The 21,473-nt window shown below is 47.6% G+C and overlaps 1 protein-coding gene across 6 annotated transcripts in view; it reads right to left on the bottom strand.

The window, feature by feature from the left end:
* Nucleotides 1-21,473, bottom strand: part of Tmem164 (transmembrane protein 164) — a 485,414-nt gene that overhangs the window by 260,555 nt on the left and 203,386 nt on the right. For 5 of the 6 annotated variants that reach the window (XM_013355240.2, XM_013355239.2, XM_005371384.3 and 2 more), the window contains 2 exons: nt 5,873-5,973; nt 2,015-4,301 (listed from right to left, as the gene is read on the bottom strand). In XM_013355240.2, coding sequence (XP_013210694.1) covers nt 4,095-4,301; nt 5,873-5,973 — 308 coding nt within the window. In that variant the 3' untranslated portion in view covers nt 2,015-4,094. Of the gene's footprint in view, nt 1-2,014; nt 4,302-5,872; nt 5,974-21,473 lie in introns of those variants that run through there. The other variant, XM_013355238.2, reaches the window with a different exon arrangement.

The following is a 21,473-nucleotide window of genomic DNA, read 5'->3' as shown; positions in this document are numbered from 1 at the left end:
GCTCACCAGTGTCCCAGAAGAAATAATTGGACACCATTCAGTCCTGTTCTCTTCACTACAATTGCATCAAATAAACCAAGAATGCTTTAAAATCAAATAGAACATTGACACCAAAATAAATCAAGAGTTTCCAAAACATCATTTCTGCTTAAAATGAATTTTGTTTCTGATCTGTTTATCATTGAGTGGGGGTGGGGGGGTCTGTTCAATGCCACAAGTAGCAAATCAGTATACACAAGTGTCTCAAGATGAGGGCAACATCAAGTACCTTGTGGTCTTCCTGCAGTTGTATATACAAGCGGAAGACTGGCTCTTCTCGTGGACTCAGAGAGGGCAAGGCTGGGGAGGTTGCGGGGGGGAGACACAGGACATGGCTTCCCAGTCCTGGGCCTTCCCAAGTTGCCTGGGATGCCTGGCCCTGGCTCACTAAAACCAGCAGCGTGTCGGAAGACCCCCTTTTCCTCCCCGCAAGCCTCCCTTACAGTAGAAACCATTCAGAAACTTCTCTCCACAAAAAAAACAAGTGACAGAATGCCAGGAAAGTCTATTTGGCAGAAGGAGGGTTAAAAAGGGCCCTTGTCATCTCCCAAACACCAGGATCAACACAACTCAAAGCATTCCCTAACCCCAGTTCTTCTGCGTAGAGCCCTGCTAACACCGAGTTATCTGGGAGAAGCTTGTAATTACGTCACAAAACACTGACTCTTCCATGATCACATACAGCAAAGCCCCAGCAGAGGCTACAGAAAAAGCGATGGTCTGACAGGTACTTGGAAGAACCACAGAATAAAGTGCACAACAGACCCTACATAACCCACTTAGACCCTGGAAGTCCACAGGTACAAAGAAGTTCACAGGAAGAGAAGACAGACTTAGAGAGGTGGAGGTGGTGGCTCCCAATCACTACAGTGTACCCCAGGAGGACAGAAGTGCTTGCTGCTAGGCTTCTGGGAGGATGTTGGGCCAAGTCTTAGATATACAAAACCAAATACTGGGGGCAGGAAGAAGCTTTAAGTGGGAAAAACAACCTCTGTTACTCAGAGTGGCTGCCACAAATTTTCTGGCTTAGCCAGTTGTTCTTGGTGGCACAGCCCCTTGACCATGTATGCTGAGGGCTTGAGGATGCACTAGGCCCTCTTGCTGGGACAATCTCAAAGAAATGGGCCCCATCTATGAGAACTCTCACATAGGCACGGAGCTACTGCATGGTAGGCGATATACAGAACTCTGGCCAAGGTAACTAGGGAACAGCCTTCACAGGGACAAGAAAGGCCTGAGGAGGCGCTGTAGAGTCAGTCCCAACTGTCTTCTCCTTTGTCTCTGGTAACAGTCTCTACTGTCAGGAAGGCTGTTGGACATACCTGGGGGCAACTTCCACAACATAGAGTAGAGCCTCGGTAGGTTAGCCCTTTTCATGTGGGTCTGGACCAAAGTAAGAGTGAGAAGCAATGAAGAGGGTCCCCTGTACCCCAACATTTAAAACCTAACCCAATACTCCCTGTGGAATCTGTTGAAAGAGCCACAAACTGTTTATTTTAATTTCTTTACCTATTAGCCAACCTCTGCTTTACTTCCTCCTTCTTGACGGGCGTGTCTGACTCTGGCCTGGCCGAGCCAGGCAGCATGGCTTTGAGTTTCTTCTCTCCCTCTGAGCGCCAGAAAATGCCTACCAGAAATGGGTTTGTTGATTTGCTGCCAAAGCAGAGGCAAGCTACTGGAGGCGTGCCAATGCAGGGAAAGCCCAAGATGCCTAGCAATCTGGGCCACGGTGCCCAGACGGGAAAGAAGCGTGTACGGCACTCCCACCTCTGTGGCATTCTGGAGTTGGCTCCCTCAGCTGAGGCCCTACATCACCGCAGGCAGCAGCTATATGTTGTGGCAAGGGCCATGGTAGGCCTCATGTGTAGCAACATTTCATTTGTATTTTAATAAATAAAGCTTCCCTGAAGATCAGTGAGTAAAAGAGCCCCACTGCTCAGCCTTACAGACCAGGCAGTGGTAACCCACACCTTTAATCAGTACTAGAGAGGAATACAAGACAGGAGGAAGCAGCTCTCAGACAGTCTCATTCTGAGAACCTGGACTGAGGTAAGAGCAAGTGGTTGGCTGCTTTGCTTTTCTGATCCTCAGGCTGGACCCCAATTTCTGTCTCTGAGTTTTTATTAATCAAGCTTCATTCATGACCTCTTTCCATGCTCTTCTACAGAGAGGCCCAGGGCCAGGGAGGCTCTCACACATTTTATTCAACCAAGACTTCTCTGAGGGGGTGGGGAAAAGAGCAGCAGAAGAAGCACTTCCAGAGACCAGCGAGAGGGCGAGAGGAGGAAGAGGCATGGCAGGAGCTCAAGGGGAAGAAGCACACTAGGAGTTCTTCTTTCCCGGTTCTCCGTACCTCAGAGCCAATCAACTCATGTTCAAGCAACCCCTCCCAGAGATGCTTCCCTTACTTTCCATTTGCTCAGGGAGACTGTCCTGCCGCTGCTTCCCTGGCAAGTCCGTTTCATGGCCACCGAGTCACTGAAGCTCGGGTTAGGCCTAACACCCACAAACTCACATTGAATACTGCAACCGGAACTGGGACATGGGGTGGTTATGGCACAAACTTCTTTCTCTATTCTTAAACAAATCTCCTCCTACTTAGAAGCTGACAAGGAGTCAGCAATGTCCAGACACTGGTGTCCTTTGTGGCCCATACATGACTAAGTACCTTTCTTTCAACAGAAGTTCCTTCCTAAAGAACACTTGAACTGCTACCTATGGGGACCTGATCCATTGGTGGTTCCCTTTCAACCTACACATGGGCTTTGGACGTCGTCAAGCTGCCAAACCAAGGATGTTTCCCCACACTGAACACTTAAGCAGAATCTAGCTACACGAAAGAAATCAAGCCATAAAGAAACTGCCTTGGGGAGCTGTGGACAGGTCCTCGAAGTGCCAGGAATGGCTCTAGAGTACCTTCCCGAAATGCAAGGGTTCCCCCATTTCAAACATCCAAAATAGGAAACAGCCAAATAGTACCCAAGCCCCGCCTCCAGCTCCCTCTTCCATGAAGCGGCCACAGACAAAGAGAAACAGAGACATGTACAGAGACAATGAGGATGGTTGGGGGCAGCTGAGACTAGAGTGTTGCCAAATTATCCACATGACATAGACTAGGCGTCAGATCACAGCTTTCTCAAGTTGCCACTCGACTTAGTTGGCTTCTTAATTTCTTTGCTCACTTTGGATTGGAGTGTGGATCGGCTCTCAGATTTCACAGGGAAGGTTTTTTTGGGGGACGGGAGCCGGGGGGTGTCCTGCCTGGTACTGTACACACCTTCACCCTCTTGACTTCATACTCGCTGTGGCGACAGACCTCTGGCAGCCCACTGTGGAATCTTGCCCTCGGCCTGCACACTGCTGTCACCTTCCACCCCAGGCAGCACCCTAGAAGGAGTGGCTGGGCGGCTCCCTGCTTTACATCACGGGACACCCATCACTGGAAGAATCTATTTTGGCTGTGATCTGGGAAGTCCCTTGGCAGCTGGTATAGAAACAAGGCCTTGGTCCCCTTTTGGTGGGAGCTATGCTGGAGGTAAAAGGGGACCCCAGCATGAGCCTGGAGGTCCCTGGCAGTGGAGAAGTGACCCGAACACTGTTTCATTGCTGGGGTGCTGGGGGAACTACCGCTTGCTGCTCCCCGCTTCTTCAACTAGCTGTTGTTAAAAAGCACCGACAAACAGTGTGAAGGGCACTGACTAACTGACTACCATTTCTCTTGGTAAGGCCAAGCACAGGGACGGGGCACACAGTAGGAACCCAGAGGTCAGGGGATGAAAGGAAGTAAGTTCCAGCCCCCAGCACTATCCCAGGCACAAAGAGCCATTCATGGGGAGGAGCTGAGGAGGGAAGAGTCGTGGAAGAAAGGGACAGAGAGGAGGAAAAAAAGAAATTCACCAAGTATCCTATTGCCCTCGCCAATGAGTCTGTCAAGAACTGGATGTTCTCTGAGTCAAGTCAGGACTTGTTTCCTCAGGGAGAAACAAAACAAAACAAAACAAAAAAACAAAAACAAAAAACAAACAAAATAAAACAAAACCAAACCCCAAGCACCTTCAGTCTATTTTCTTGGCTGGAAGCCGGAGCAAATCCAGCAGATATTTACACAAGGGCCCAGCCATGTATGAGAACAGGATGACCAGCTTCCCGTGGGTCATGGTCATGAGAGTCTGGTGTCCCGAGGCCCAGATGCGATACCAGGGGCCGTAGAATGGGTCTGAGATGGCCGGACACAGCATGTTGTTCAAATTCACTTCGGTGACCTGCAGGGACAAGGGAGGTAGAGTGAGCGTTCGCCATCCCGAGGCTTCCTCCGGCTACCGCCAGTTCAGCCATCTCTCCTCCCTAGGGACGACTGGACAAGGAGGGATTGACCAATCCCCACCTGTTCATAAAGGGGCTGCTTTGCCCTAGGCTTTCTTAGTGGGGGATATAGCACTGTCCTGGGGGAAAGCTGTTCAGTTTGGCTCAGTCCTGCTCTCCAGTTGGGCCCAGAGTCCATTGTCATTCCTAAGCATTTATCGTGTGCCTAGCTCCTGGAGAAAGGTTGCATTAATTTTTAGAGCCATTAGCTTCATGGTCGCTGTCTCCAAGTAGCAAGGGCAATCAGTTGACTGTGTCTGGTCTCCAACTAGACGGTGCCCACTAAGCTTTACATGCCACGAGGAGGTCTGAGGAGCATTTGGAAGATTTTGTGAGGGGATTGGCACGTGAATGGACTCATGAAAGATGAACAAGGGTTATGGTGAGGAGTGGGTGAGGAGAGCTTCGCTGGTGGAAGGTGTAGCAGAACATGGTAATGTATGATGACGTGAGCAACACCGACATCCCTAGAAACCAGCAACTAGGTGGGGAGCAGCGGGATGTAAGGAGGGGATGTATGCGGCTCAGGAGCATGCTGAGCCTTCCTATATAAGCACAGGCAGCATCCACACTACTGGCAAAGAACCCAGCCGACCTCTGGCAACCCAGAGCAAGGAAGACAAAGAGGGTACTTGCCCAGAGGCACTGGGGACATCCAGTTACACGACCTTATCATGCAAGGCTGCACACGGCTCCACATGGCTAACCCTGCATGCCAACCACGCAAAACCAAATATGGCGTTCTTGCCCCAAGGACAGACAGAATACCCACCTTCAGGAGCTCTTAAGAGCTTGCTCGCATTAAAGACAAGTCCTCCCTATCTCTCAAGAAAGCTAGGCTTTTGTATCTCGCTACAGGGAGGGAGAAAACTCCATCCCCACACCCAGGCATGAACTCTCTCTCCTGACTTCAGCACTGATACATACCCTTGCATTTTCGGCGCTATTGGACTCTGTATATTTCAACATTGAGGCTAGCCAGTTTCCATATTCCAGGCACTTCTCAGACTACAGAAAGCTCTGGGACTCCCAACCTCTCACTTCCACTGGCCACACTGCTGAAGAAAGGGTCTCCTGAAAGACCTGCGAGCATCTCCAGAATGTACCCAAAACCAAAGGCCATCACAAGGCCCAGGGCCATCAGGATAAGGATCGTACACGCCCAAGAGGTCCACAGCACAGCACTTGCCAATTACAGGTCACTGTTTCAGACCCAAGGAGCCATGAATGAAGGGTACCGTTGCATCCCCAGAAATGAAGGAACGACCATTGCTGAAGGATTCAGAAAACTCTCCAGAGAAGCCAAAGCTCTGTATCATAAATCAACACCCCAGACACAACAATCTGACATCCTGGCCTTTAGCATTGTGCATTTTTCAAAGCAAAATGATACCACAGCACCAACCAGGATTATCAAGATTTATGAAGAACTCCAAACAGAGGGGAGAGAAGGGGATCTAAGCAAACTTACCAGGCCGAGGATCTGCAGGATGCTGAAGTGGTAAAAGAACATGAGGCCCGTGGAGAGAAGAGCCCACCGGAAACTGCTGAGGGGCTCTGGGGTGTAAGCACCTGGAGGAAGACGGGAGATGGTGAGCCAGGAGGAACAGCCACTTCTCTGCTCGCATGGATGCAGGTGCTGAGGTCATAGTCACAGCTGCAGCTGGCGTGGTATCTCTTGCACACATCAACGACAGCATCTTCCAAGGGCCTCAGCACTTAGCTAGGAACCATGGCAGCCCTTTCTTAACCCCGCTTTCTGCCCATTGATATCACAGCATTAGAAAGAGTGGTTAATTTATGCGTACTGAAAGTGATTTGGATTTGTTTAAAAAACGGGAAAAGAAGATAGAAGCCAAAGAGGGACTCAATCCCAGCACTTGACTCCTAGAATAGAAGCCACACTAATACACTGTTGTGTTTCTTTGGTCATTTTCTCCATGCCCCAGGATGCATTTTTAAAATTAATTCTAGAATTAGTACTATATATGCAACTGTCTTTGTTTCTGCATTTATTTCCTCGTGGTTCTATATAGTATGACGTAGCAGTTGAAAATGTTATTGTTGAGGTCAGATAGATTTGGGTTCAATTTTTTTGTTTGGTTGGCTTTGGTCTTTTGAGACAGGGTTTCTCTGTGTAGTCCTGGCTGTCCTGGAGCTCGCTCTGTAGACCAGGCTGGCCTCGAACTCAAAGACCCACCTGCCTCTGCCTCTCCAGTGCTGGGATTAAAGGCGCGCACAACCACAGCCTGGCAAATTTGGGTTCAAATTCTGACTCTACCATTCTTTAACTGCTTGGCTCTGACAAAATTTGCAACCATTTTGCAAATCTTACTTGCTCATCAAATCGGGATAGTTGTGTCCCCAAAGTCTGGCATAACATGACTGCTCATTGGGGATCATGTCCTCTTACTGTCGCTGTTAAATCTAGAGCTCTTGTAAATGTTTTAACCAGTGGTTGTGCTATTTCTCAACTACTGAATAACTCTGTCCCAAGAAAACCGAGTGATGTCTTGCCTCCTCTATTGCTGCTGTGAACTCCCTTCTTTGTAGGTTTGGATGTATTTCAGAGTTTACAGAGCAGGAACATGGTAGACAGGAGACTTGGAGTATCTCTCTGTTTGGGCACTTAGCAGGGGTGCTTCAGAAAGGAACCTGAAAAATACCTTCCCACCCCCCCTCAAAGTACAGTACTGTTTACCCGGTCAGCTTTTCATTGATTCTGCCGTTTGTCCAATGGTTGTTTGTACCTTGTAGCTTTTGGAATAAGACAAGGTCCCTACAGTTTGAGAAATACAGGCAACAAAGACAATACAGCAAGCTGGGGGCGGGGTGACTGAAAGCCATACTTCCTGGTACTTCCTGTTATGGGAAGACAAAACTCAGCCTGGGACTGGGGGTGGAGGTGGGGTAAGGAAGGTTTCTTGATAGAGGCAGCATTGGAGTAAAGTCCTGAGAAACGAATGGGACTTCAGGAGGGCCCTAGGCCTTTCAACCTGCACACAGGCAGACACATAAGGCAGGCCATTCAGAGCTATGCAGGTAAAAGGTCAGTGACAGCCGTGGGGGCTGGGGGTGATGGCTCAACAGGTTAACCTGAGCATTGTTCTAGCCTGATGACCTGACCCTGCGACCCAAGTAGAAATGCCAGAAGTGATGGGGCACGTCTGTAATCCCAACACTCCTATGGTGAGATGGGAAGAAGGCACAGAATGATCCTCCAGAAGGTTGTGGTCCAGGTGACCCAAAGAACGCAGCCCGGAATAAACAAGAGACATCCTTCCTCAAAACAAGGTGGAACAAGAGAATCAATTTCCAGAAGCTGCCCTCTAATGCCGCATGCATGTTGTGGCACATGCATGCCCACACTCACACATACACATCTCTCTCACATACACACACAACTCACTCGTAAACACACAGAATGATAATTGCCGTAACAATAATAATGAAATAATTCAGTAGAGTTACAGGGAGAGTCCAATGGAGGTAGTGAGGAAGCGGTTAGCAAAGCTGGTCTACCCCAGGAAAAGCCATGTGAGCCTCAAGGAGCTATGCTTGGGGCTTCGGGTACCATGTGTGCAACAGAACCGCAAGGCCAAATGTGTCTTGTCTCACAAAGATTCTAGGATGCAGAAGCAGGACTAGGACCAAGAGATACTCAGGAATATGCGAGCCTGGTAAATAGACCACGCCCTTTCTAAAGAGCGCAGTTACCACTTAACTCCGCCATCTGCTGCATTGCTAGACCATGGCTCAAGAGGTGTCTGCTTCTTGCTTTTTCAAAGGAAAGCCAGAAACATGAAACTTTATGTGGAATGTCCGGATTTTTAAATGCAGGCAACTATTCAAAATGTTTTAGAATGCTCAATGGGCCAAGCAAAATATGTATTCCAGATGGATTTCAGTCCCTGGGAGGGCATCTATGTGCTCCCCTACAGAGCCACCAAAAGCTGCAGGTCATTTGAGGAACGTGAGCGCTGGTCACTCAGATTAGGGTACAAAGGTCAGAGTAAAGTCAGTGGTACTGCCAAGGGGACTCTCCAGGAGCCCAGAGCATAGTAGTTTTGGGAGGTAAAAGAGGCAAGGTAGAAATTTAAAAGAGAAGTGAAAATCAGAAGGATGTGGTACAAGGCAGGAGGGTGGGGTTGGGGGAGAGGAAGGATAGGAGGGACTCTCAGAGTTGTATTAATAGCTTGGCCACCACGGGATTGATGATGCCATTTATTGCGATGGAAAAGAGAGGCAACAGCAGATTGAAGCAAGGGTAAGGAAATGATGAAGGCCATTTTAGACATGTTGAAAACGGAGTATCTGTGTCTATGAAATGTCCACATGTAAACATTCCTGCAGGGACTGCATATACTCTAAGGCATGATGGGTGACACTGAATGCCAGAGCCTAGAAGGGGCAACTATTCAAACCCTGCTTCTATCAATTATGAATTTCAGAGCTTTGGCCAAATCACAGTATCACCTCAACTCAGTTTTACTCATCCGTATAATGGAACAGGCACCACCTCATGCACAGAGCTGTTGGTCAGAGGAGATGACACAGTTATTGCATGGTCCCAGGGATTTAACAAGTGCTTGTTATTTTTATGACATGAACCACAGACTCCATGAAGAGGATAAGGTGAGCATACAAGGATGGGTGACGTCAGCACAGAGGAGAAACAAAGTCATGGAAACGCGTACACAGTGAGAGAAAAATGAGACCCGAAAGCAAGATACCAAGGAACAAGTGCAAGAATGGGGAGCAGGCAGGAGGAACAAAGTAGGGTGACTGAAGTCGGGGCTACCTGTGAAGTGCGTCCTGGACATGTTGGCGTGTCTGTGCTTTAGGATCGCAGCTGGGCTATATTTAGAGCTATCTTGAGCCACATTCAGCCTGTGTGTTGGACACACCTTTGCCCCAATGTTCCACCAAGTCAAGAACCTTGTATGTCTCCCCAAATGCTCCCCCCCAGTGCTTGGTTGATAACAAAATGTTGAGCAATAATACTGAGAGTGTGGACACTGGTCAGTCTGATAAATGAGGATGGCCTGGGCACCACACTGTCGCCTCAGTTTCCGAGGGCACATGGAGAAAGAAGAGACCTGGAAGGCTGACAGGTGCCCAGGAAGTTACGCACTCTCCTGGAAAGCTATTCTTTTCTTCCCTCTGACTTCTGCTCAACAGCCCCCGCCCCAATGGAGCTGAGCAGCAGTGACATGCCTCAGACTCAAGTGTGGTACAGGAATGGACTTGAACACATGTGTGTCCTCAACCAGGAATCAGCTCAGCAGCCACAGTCCTAGGGAAGTAGGGGACAAGGATTCATGCACAGGACAGTTGTCCCTTCCCTGTGCTTCTCCTGTGTTGTGCTCTAGGGGAAAGGAACACTGAGACACTATCAGGGGACATGGTTTTCAGTGTGCTCACTGACACTTTGCAAAGCCCCATCCCTTCCCTGTTGCATCAGCTCCCCCAGCCAGACTGCCTTTTGACAGAGGGAGAAGCTCTCCCTCAAGCTCCGCTTTTACCTCAGTCCTGGATGAACGGTGGCTACTCAAAGGCTTACTGCATGGCCGAAGTAGTGGCAGAGACTTGTGAGGATCATAAAAGGGAGATTAACTCAAGGCTACCACTGGGAAGATGATCTTCAAACACCTATAGAGCTCCCAAGCCACCCTTATCTGCACCAAGATATTTAGGCTTATTTTCTCTATAATGTTGAGAAACTGGAAACAAACCAACTAGGGAGATAGGTTAAGTAAACTCAAATACCTCAATATTGTGTAAGAGTCCACTGCCAGTCAAATGGCGACTGGATTGTCCATGCATGAAGAAACCAGTCCCATATGAGCAACACCAAGTATAAAAGGCAGAACATCAAACAGTACAGACATAAAAGAAAATACAATGTAGTAGCTTAAAAACAAAGGTGGAGGGATCAGACAGCCCCATGTTCCCCGTGGGAGTGACCCGGAGCAAATCACACTTCCTTTAAAGTTGTTTTCCTGTGTAGGAACTACAGGCAGTGTCCACTGCTCAGGGCGGAGGAGTGGCAGAAGGCATTACAGAAAGCAGATCCAGCAGCTGCCTAGCAAGGAGCTATTTTCACCCCAGGGATCTCAGGCGTCCAAACTCGTAGACAGGCAGGAAGGGGAGGGGCATTCTGGAGAAATGGCCACCTCCCCTGCGGGGGAGAGACTGCCTGTGGCAAACAGGATCCAATGTTCTATTTCCTTCTAAAACCACAGTCGAAAAGCACCCTATGCACTGCTAACACGGCCCATAGGAATGCATAGAAATTATATGCAAACCCACATAATACTTTGTTGGATACCTGGATGTGGCCCTTGGGATAATCCTAGTGAAAAACCAGTTTTCTTCAAAAAAAGAAAAACCAGAAACTGAATCACATTCAGGAAAATTTAACACATCATAAAATGCTTTTTTTCCCCCTACTTTAAGAAAGTATGTGACATTTTTCTGCTAGCATTTTCTATCCCAGGAGGATAGAAGCGCGTCATCACTAAAGGTAGGGGGAAACCAAGATGATAGTTTCTGGAAAATTGATTTCTGCCAGAAGGAAGCCGTAGGAGTACTGGGAACCAAGGCAATTGCCCTAGCAGTAGCAAAGACCCCCAGAGGCCCCCACAAGGGATCTTTCTCTCCTCCTACACTCTCACTCAGGAAGGATGACACCAAGTACTCAACGCTGGGTAGGGTAGCCTGCTATTATCCCATCTTTCTGCTTCCTTCAGGTCACTGACTTATCCATGCTACCCACTCATTCAACAGCTCTGACACACGTTGCACTCCATGGCAAGAGCGGGGATCCAATCTGCTGCAGTTGACAAACTGAAGTTGACAAACGAAGGGAGAGCAGACAGAGTGAAGGGAACACGTCGACACTGGGGACACTGAGGAAGGGAAGACACTGGAGATGGTTACGGTTCAGAAGATTTGAACAACAGGAAGCAGCTGGGGTAAGACGTGACTGAAGGAACATTTTAGGTAGAAGGTAGAGCCAGCAAAGAGGTATAAGGGTGTTAGTGGCCTGCTGTCTATATACGATTACGTGAGGTTCCCTATTACAGGAGAGCAAAGGAACGCAAGAGGGGTCGTGGGTCAGTAGGTGGCTGGAGCAACAAGAAAACAAGACCTGAAAAAGGAAGAGCCTTGTTATCCTGGCCAGAGAACTTGGCCTTTATCCTCTATCCACTGAGAGGCCACTGAAAGGCGTGAGTAGATAAAAAGGTCAGATCTGTGTTCTAGCCAGCTGGATGGCTCCAGTGGGAGGACAGATAGTGGGCCAGAGGTGCTCATTCAGGTGCTGTCGTCATGACGCAGATGGCTTGGATCTTTGCCAGACATAAAGGAGGACCGTCTACAGGAACTTCCAGGTCTATGCCTTCAGGAACTGGCAGGAGGTTTAGGGGAGAGATGAGCTCGGGTTGGGACACAGTACTGGAAGGTGTACCAGCAGATGCCTCCATTGGGTAATGGCTGCCCAGGTATAGATTTCAGGAGAGGAAAATGGTTTGGGAACACAGCTTGGTGTGTGGCTAAAACGGACAAAGAAGAGTCCACAAAATGAGGTTATAGTTCTAAGAGTGGGGGTCTGGAAAACAGCGATATTTAGGTGGTTAGAAGAAAAGAGAGACCTATTAGAAGATGAGCGAGATGAGCAAACTCCAGAGACAGCCACAGGATTGGAAGAGAGATGCTGTCCTAGACCTGGGAGAGAGCACAAAGAAGGACCAGCAAGCAATGCTAAGCACTCTTATCTTTGGTACCGGCCATGAGTCACACACAGCAGCATTACTAAAATGCATTTAACCAACAATGTTTCCCCACTTATGTGAGCCACATCTCAAGTGCTCAACAGTCACACATGCCGAGTGACTGCCATATTAGATGGTGTAGACAGAAAGCACTCCCATGGCCACAGAAAATTCCAGTGGGGAGAGCCTCCTCTTGTAGGGGTGGCACAGCAAAGCCAAGATGAACGAACATTTCAGAGTTCAGAAATGCGCTGGCCGCTGGGACTCTTTGCTAGGGCAATTTCAGCGAAGGAGCTATGAAAGAGCCAATTGTCAGAAGACAATTTTCTGCTAACCAAAGTAAGGAAGTGAATTCTAAGAAAAGGCGTCAGAATATAAAACCACATAGAAATGATCAGCCAACCCCCTACCTTCTCAGTCTCTTCTTGGAAGGACTTCTGTTGTTTTCTTTTACGTTTTGTTTTGGTTTTGAGACAGGGTCTTGTAGCCAAGGCCTATCTCGAACTTTCAGAAATGCCCCTGCCTTGGCCTCTCAGGGGTGGTGATTATAGGTGAAAACAGCACCACACCTGATTCAACCCTGCTCGTACCCACAAACCTCTCCCTACCCATCCTCTGCTGCCTCGGCAGCCCTCGAAACCCCTCTTTAACTCCATGGAACCATGTTAGGTAGGCAGTGCTTGCTTTCGCTCCATTATTCTCCCAGTCTGCTGACTCTCCCTTCGCCCCAAAGCCCCACGACCACCAGTGGCCTGCATAGCATTCTCCCCCTTGGCTGTCAACTAGAGATGATGGCCCTTTTGCTCTGAAAATATTGATACCTGGTACTCTCTCCAAAACCATCCCCGTCCTATGCCTTGCTCATTGCCACATGTCCCTGAAAGAATCTTCCAGGATCCACTCAGTTCCATGGTCTTGTCCCCATTACTAGACTTTGTCCATTCACTGTCATGGTCGAACCTGAGGCCCTGTGATGAGGAACAGTTACAGCCTCTCTCTAATCTCAAAGACAAGCATCTCCCCCGCCCCACTTAGCCATCATTAGTACCTTTGCTGCTCACATCTTCCAACCGTGACCCAATCTGGCCTTTGACACAAATAGAACCTGTGATCCCTTCACCGGTCCTGCCATCTTTTCACTCAACAGTCCCCCTCCCTTTCTTAAATCCCATGCCCTGTTATTCTGATTTTCCTTTGCTGACACCTTTGTCTTTTCTCACTATGAGAAAAAAAAAAAAAGAAGAGAAAAAAAGTCCTCTGCCCTGGCTAAATCTCTTCCTCCTCCTCCTCCTGCCTGTCCCTACACAGCTTAACATGGCGGAGGGGCAACGGCAGTGCTGACTATTCTCATGTCCCGTTTGTGTTCACAGACCTGAGGTACATCTTTCATGTCGCCAGGCAATCACACTATATTCCCCTGACTATTCACTCTCTGCTTTCTCAGGTCACAATTTAATATCTTCTCCTCTCTTCACAAACCTTTAATCCTTTCCTCCAAGCCTCGCTGTCAAACGGTGACCCGGGTGTCACTTCGCACTTCACCTCAAAGAAGGGAATTACTCAAGACATCCTGAGCCTCCAGACCAGCACAGATTCACACTTGCCTGGCCTGCTCTGCCTTCATCTCTGCAACACAGAAGAGCTGTAAAGAGAGGGTCTCAGTCTGGGCCAAACTTTCCTCTGTGACCCTGATGTGACTCCCTCATCTACCCACCACTCCATGAGGTTTTATTCCTGTGACCATGAAAACAAACAAAATATACAGAGATTGCTCTCATCTAAAAACAGACACCTGAAAACTCCCTAGAGCTCCCAGTAACTGCATGTCTCTCCTTTACAACAAAGATGGAATTGGCTATATCTGACTGGGCCAATGTGGTAGTTACTAGCCACGTGTCATTCAGAGCTTCAAATGTAACTAGTTTGAATTGAGCTGTGTACCTCGTATAGACACTGGATAGTAAAGAATATATACTAAACTATTCCAGTCATAATTTAACATTAGTTATATTTGAATGATAGCTTTTGGATAAGCTAGGTACAATAAGTTATATTTTTAATATTAATTCTACCTGTTTGTCTTACCTATTTTTAGTGTGATTATGAACACCTGAAATAATAGACATATGACTCACATATTTTTTTTTAGTAGACACTCTGGTTTATTCTCTTTACTCAAAATTTCTCTTCCTGCTTTCTCTTAAACCCACTTAGATTGGGTTCCTCTTCCTCCATTACAACTGTTCCCATCAAAGTCACAAATAACCTTTTCATTTCTAAATGCAATAATCAATTTGCAGGCCTCACCCTACATACCAATTTATTCTTAGAACACTGGGCGCTTGGTTTCTGAGCTTCTGCTCACTCTCAGCTATCTTCCTACCTCTTTCCCTACTTCTTTTTAAAAAATAATTTATCTATTTTTATTATATGTGCACTGGTGTTTTGCCTGCATGTATGTCTATCTGTGTGAGAGTGTCAGATTAGAGTTACAGACAGTTGTGAGCTGCCATATGGGTTCTGGGAATCGAACCCCAGTATTTTGGAAGAGCAGTCAGAGCTCTCAACCTCTGAGCCATCTCGCCAGCCCCTTCCCTGCTTCTTGACGTGTGCTTTGTCATTTCCTCCCCATGGAGCTGATCTCAAGATGATACACAAGATCAGGCTGCAGATCTCAGAGCTCTGCTGTTTACTTTTACCCTATAGCTGGTGTCAACACAGCTCACAGCTTTAATACGATCAACATGCATATTAAATAAGTATTAAATGCATATTTAGTACTACTCCAAAATTTACATCTCTACGGACCTCCACCCTGAACTCTAGAATCAACAGCTAGTGGGTGTCTCAACCTTAAACCAACCTTCTCATCTTAGCTTATCACTGTCCAAAGGACTGTGTGTGAATTACACTTCCTTAGAATCCAAACTTTTCCAGAACAACGTGTGTGTGTGGGGGGGGGTAGAGGAATGGAGGGAGGGAGGGACGGAGGGAGGGAGGGAGGGACGGAAGGAGGGAGGGAGGGAGGGAGGGAGAGAGCAACCGACAGGGCTTGATCACATGGCTTGCTTTAGCAAAGAAAATTCAATTGGGGGTTTGATGTGCACCTGGGCACCGGGAGTTGCCCTCTTTGAAACACTACCCTGAGATCCACATGCCATGAACAGCTGTAGGAATGAAGAGGTCCAAGCATTCCAGGGACCCAGCTTGGTCCAGGGAATACCAGAGGAATGTCTCAGTCAATTCAAGCCATTTTAACATAGACTGGATGATAGAGGAGGGTCGTCTGTCTATGTGTTACTCTCATTGGTTAATAAAGAAAACTGCCTTGGCTTTTTGATAGGGCAGGATTCAGATAGGTGGAGTAGACAGAACAGAATGCTGGGAGAAGGAAAGCATAGTGAGTCAGACGCCCTAGAGCCAGCCACCAGGTCAAACATGCTGAATCTTCCCCGATAAGCCACCACCTCGTGGTGCTACACAGATTATTAGAAGTGGGTTAGTCAAGATGTGAGAGTTAGCCAAGAAGAGGCTAGATATAATGGGCCAGGCAGTGTTTAAAAGAATACTATTTGTGTGTTGTTATTTCTGGTGTAAAGCTAGCCGTGCAGGAGCTGGATGGGATGAAAAGCAGGCCTGCTCGCCTCATCACTATAACTGGATATCTTAAAAACAACAGAAATTAATTTGTGAAAGCTAAAAAAGTCCACAATTAAGGCATATGATAGTTGGTTTCTACTGAGGGGTCACTTCCTGGCTTATAGATAGCACCTTTGTGCTGTCTTCCTCACGTGACAGAGGGGTAGTACCAGTTCAAAATCTGTCCTCTAGCAAGGGCATTAATTCCATCATGAGACAATGTCTTATGACTTCAATTCACCCTAACTATAACCCAAAGACCCAATTCTGATACAGAATCACATTGTGGGGCACAGCTTCAATATATGAATGATCTTAGATGAACTCTAATGTTCAATCCATAAAGAACGGGCCAATAGGCCCACCCAACTGTGGGAAATTCCCAAAGCCTGCCTTTCTTTCTTTTCTTTCTTTCTTTCTTTTTTCTTTCTTTCCTTTTCTTTCTTTCTTTCTTTCTTTCTTTCTTTCTTTCTTTCTTTCTGTCTGTCTGTCTGTCTGTCTTTCTTTTTTGGTTTTTCGAGACAGGGTTTCTCTGTGGTTTTGGAGCCTGTCCTGGAACTAGCTCTTGTAGACCAGGCTGGCCTCGAACTCACAGAGATTCACCTACCTCTGCCTCCTGAGTGCAGGGATTAAAGGCATGCATCACCACCGCTCAGCCCAGCGCCTTTCTTGTTTCGGTAAATGGCCATCTATTTCATTTGACCAGGCCCAAAACCTTAAACTCACTCTTGGACCTTTCTTGGTTTTCTTTCTCATGCATCTTATCATTCACAAAATGTTGGTTGTACGTTTAACATGTTCCCAGAACCTAACACCTTTTCGTTATCTCTGTTGCATCCTGGTCCAAGCTAGCATCAGCTGCTTCCTAAATATTGCTGAAAGCACTTACATTGCTCCCTGCATCTGTCATCTGCTGTCACACCCTTGCACACCCGCGTTCTAACATCTCTGTTGCATCCTGGTCCAAGCTAGCATCAGCTGCTTCCTAAATATTGCTGAAAGCACTTACATTGCTCCCTGCATCTGTCATCTGCTGTCACACCCTTGCACACCCGCGTTCTAACGTTAGTGCCATCACTGAGCAATCCTTTAAAGAAGAATCATTGGTCTCTCCCTCAACAATCCTCCAATGACCTGGCTCTCATTCGCTTGTCTTACCTATTTTTAGTGTGATTAGCATCTCTAACTTCATATCCTACGATTTCCCCCTCACTTATATGGAAGTAACCATACTAGTTTATACGTGGTTGCTGGAATAATCTAGAAACATGTCTGCCTCATGGCCATTTCACTTGTTATCCTCCCAGCTTGCCATATCTTTCCTAGAGGGATCAAAGGGCTTGCTCCTTTGCCAGTAAGCCTTTACTCAGATGTCACACTCTCAGTGAAACATTTCCTTTAACCGAGGCCACCTCATTCAGAACATCAGCCTCCACCTCCATACAGCATCTCTGCTTAACTCTGTATTATCGCCTCCTGCATTGCACTTTATATCTAACTCATGCATCATTTCCCTATTCCTTTAATACCTCCTCCCACATGGATGTAATGTCCACGAAAGCCAGGATTCTCGTGTGTTTACTCTCATTGATACTCCACTGCCAGACACCAAGTGGGGATTCCACGTTTGTTGAAAGAATGGCATGAGCCAGCCAGCGTGCTTAAATCCTTCACATAGTCAAACATGATTTATTAGACTTCTGTGAAAGAGACAGAATGAGGTACTAAGGCCAGTTCAAGGAGAAACCATCTTACTACTTTACGTATTTGGGGCATCATAGATCACATTGGGACTATGTTAAATGCATAGTGGGCATCTGGGCAGGGCAGAGCCTCTCCATTTCTAACCAGCTCCTTGGAGCTGCTGAGCCTCAAACTCCCCTCTGACCAGTAAGGACTAGAGTTTGCAGGCTGAAAGGGAGAGCAGAAATAGGGAGACTGGGGAGGAAGCTACAACTGGAGACTAAGCAGGGATGGTCTAATCTGAGCTAAGACAGTCTAGTGGAAATGGATCAGGAGGGGAGATAGCACAATGTCATCACCAACTAAATGTGATCAGTTAGCCACTGGTTAACATTAGAGCTATGGCTTGGCTAAGAAGCGAATTACCCAATATGACTGAAAACTTTGGAAAAGGTGAAGGTTTGGACATAAGAAAGAGAATTGCAAGGTTAGCTCCTGACAATGATGCCATCTTATCTTCAGTGCCCCATGAATGAGACAGCTCCACTTCTGGCTTTTGTAAGCCTTTGTCATTATATTGAATAGGTGGTACTCCCCATGAAAGTGTTGCTGGAACCAGTGTGATTATTGCATTGTGAAGCTGTTAACTTAAATCAATGGATTAATCAACTGACGAGGTTCATCCCCCTAATGGACTTACTGCAGGGAAATGGCTCACCAGAGGCATGCTTTGCAAAGACTGACCTTTGCTCTGGTCCTTTCTTGGGCTGCTCTACTCCTGCCATCATGAGGTGAGTGAACATCTCTGCCCCACTAGGTCTACCCTCTCTGCCACGGTGATCTTCTCTACTATGCACAGGCCCATAAACAGCAGAGCTAAATTAACCACAGATGGGAAACTCAAAAACTATGAGTCAAACTCTACTTTCCCACCTTTGAAGATGTTTTTCTCAGGTATTTGTCATGGTGACAAAACAAAACATAACAAAAACACCCTGACTGATTCAGCTTTAATCTCCCAGAAGCTACCTTCGAGTGCTACAACCCCTGAGATGACAATGGATATCTGATTCAACATTTGTAGCCACCAACTACAGGCTCACGCTACACTTCCTTTCCCCCAGGCTGGGTCAAATGAGCCCCACCCCCACACTGAGTAAGATTTGTGACAAAGGTGGAGGAGAACTGTGTGCTGGCTGCTGCTTCCAAAGGAGGTGAATGTGCTCAGCACCTGCCCCAACAGACTAGAGAGCCCACACAGGCCGAGTTTTGGCTCAGAGTGTGCTGTGGGGCTGGCTGGTGACTGAGCCTGTGACTTAGGCTTCATAAAAGCCCACCTTCATCTCAGGACGACAGTCAGCACTTAGGCTAGAGTTCTGAGCAGGTACAGAGTCCAATGGGTGGCCCCGACCTAACAGAAATCCTAGAGTCTAAAGAGTCAGCTCCCAGCTGCTACTCTTTGCAAAGCCTGAGGGATCCTTTAGCAGGAAACTTCCCACCTGTAGCAAGTGGCCCTCCCTCACTTCCAGTGACAGAAAAGCTAAAAGCATGGAGACACATAACACCCACCACTGAACAGCCAAGTTAGGCACTGAGGACAAACCAAGTTCTCACTGTGCTCTGAGTAAGGGGAGACTAACTCCAGAACCACTTGAGGCAATGAGGCTTGAGGATCACTCTGTATCAAATATTCTGAGGGCGGACACTCAGTCTTCCATGGCACAGGACTCCCTGGGTGGCTGATTAAAAAACAGTTTTCTGGCCTCCACCCAGCAGTTTTTTTTTTTTTTTTTGACTCAGTAGATACAAAGAGTGACCTCCAATCTGGAGTCTAAGATCATACATGGTTCTGTGGCTCCCTGGTTCAGCTGATGCTGCGGATGCAGGGAGCGCTCAGTCCTGAGGACTTTACAGCAAATGCCAATGCTTCCTGGGGCTCGAACCCTAGAGCTGAGGGCCGATCCTGCAGTTCCTATTTAAGTAACAAGCACCTCAGGGTGACCAAAAACTCAGGATTTCTGATAACACAGGAGGTCCACTGATAGAGAGCGAACCCTGGAGCTTGAAGCCAAGAGGCCTGGGGAAAGCCACCAGTAAGGGGAAAACAATGTAGCCAGGTAGGAACTGGGGTTGTTTTCTGAAAGGTGATCAAACTAAGGCAGAAAACCCTTGACCAGCGCCTTTGTTCCCATGTGACAGCCTCCAGAAAGTCTCCAACAGCCCAACTGTGTATGGCCCAGCCCTTGGCTACTATTTAAATTCCTTCACTCAGTCCCCCACCCCCTCCTATCACCCGCCAGGGGCCTTTGTCCTTTCTAGGAGTTTCTCAGTCTTTCCTCTGGTCTTGTTTAACTAGAAAACCAGAGGGGGAAGCCTACTTGTTAAGAACTTCCCTGAACCTTAACCTTTGGCAGCAAGGACAGACAAGGAGCTCACAGGGGCAAAGAAGCAGGAGACCTAACCTGGACCCTGAAGGAATGACCTTTGGGGCCTGATTAAGCCTTCCTAGACAAAGAACTTGGTTCTGAGAGGTCCTGGAAACCAACTAGAAGAGGGACTCTGCCTCAATTCTGGTGCTGCTGAAAAAGCTGAAAGTCAACTGGAGAAATAGGCCTTCCCGGATAGCTTAACACCAGGGTTCTTAAACCCCAGTCTCCTGAAATGCCCCCCCCCCCCCAAGGGCTGCTGAATTGGTAACACTTCAAAACAACCACTTCCTCACTAAAAGACCCTGTTTGCCAATTCTGAAGCTAGAGCGCCCTCTAGTGTAAACAAGAAAGGCTTTCTGCAGCCTAGAGTCCAGGCAAAGGAGGATCAGCAAGTCTCGTTTTCTATTATTTATGCTTGAAAAACAGAAAATAAAAAGGAAAGAATCCCAAGAAGTAGCACAGTTAAAGTGATTATCAAAATATCGTTATGTTTTGTAGCCCGGGTATGTTTCTTTATAAACACATACCCTAAGAGTTAGCAGCAAATTTGACAACAGCCCTAATTTCAAAGTATTGATGAGCACTGGTAGGTATTGGGAGGTGGCCACGCTATTATAATGTGATAGGCAGCACACTGTGCTGGCCAGTGACAACAAAGTCACAGGTGTAGTCAACAGACCTGGTGCTTGCCAGTTCCCCTTATTAAAGCTTGAGACGCCTTAACTCCTGCTGGTGGACCATGGCTAAGAACCATTGCCTAAAGAAAGCTACCTCAACTATCCAAACCCCCCAATCACTCAGCACTGCAGGATGAAGAAAGATGGCAGGCAGAAACCAAGCCTGTGGCTACAGCTAAGCAGATGCACTCGCCACCAGCCCTGTGGCTTTCCTCCCAATCATCCCACAAGTGCATCAGGAAAAGAAAGAACCTGGCTACCATCAACTAATACTGCGTCTGCCACCTTTCTCCAGTGTCTTCATACTAAGGAGACTATGGGGCCCTAGGATGCCCCTCTACACAGAGCTCACTCTTTCCAATTCTTTGGTCCTCACTGTCAGCCTCCTGGCAGAGGAAACTAGTGCCTGAAGCCCTCTGGGCTTGCTCTGAATGCTCATTCCCCCCCCCACCACCACCACTCCTTTCAAGATTGCACTCTTCCAGGTCTCACTGTCACGGTCACTACTGCTCTCCTTGCAGTCACTAGCAACATCACCCAAGATTAATATTACTTGAATCACAGCTCCTCCTTTCCACATTACCCCCTCCCAAGAGCATTCAGGGAGATTTCAACATCCATATGGGTGCCTCTTCCATTGGCCTTGCCCAGCGGCATCTTGAAGCTCCATAGGTTTGCTGGGCCTTGTTACTTACAACCTGCCATCTGCCGTCGCTCTATGGGCCCCACCTTGGCTAAGATAACCTCACCACAACCTCTGACGAGTTTAGCTTTCATACCCTCATTCGTATAGTGGATGGGCCCCTAGATCCCTTGTGGCCCTCGCCCTTACACACACACACACACACACACACACACACACACACACA

This window comes from Microtus ochrogaster, unplaced genomic scaffold (assembly GCF_000317375.1).
Source record: "Microtus ochrogaster isolate Prairie Vole_2 unplaced genomic scaffold, MicOch1.0 UNK107, whole genome shotgun sequence".
Classification (NCBI taxonomy): domain Eukaryota; kingdom Metazoa; phylum Chordata; class Mammalia; order Rodentia; family Cricetidae; genus Microtus; species Microtus ochrogaster.
The sequence above is the reverse complement of the archived record's forward strand: the minus strand, read 5'-3'. Positions and strand labels throughout refer to the sequence as shown.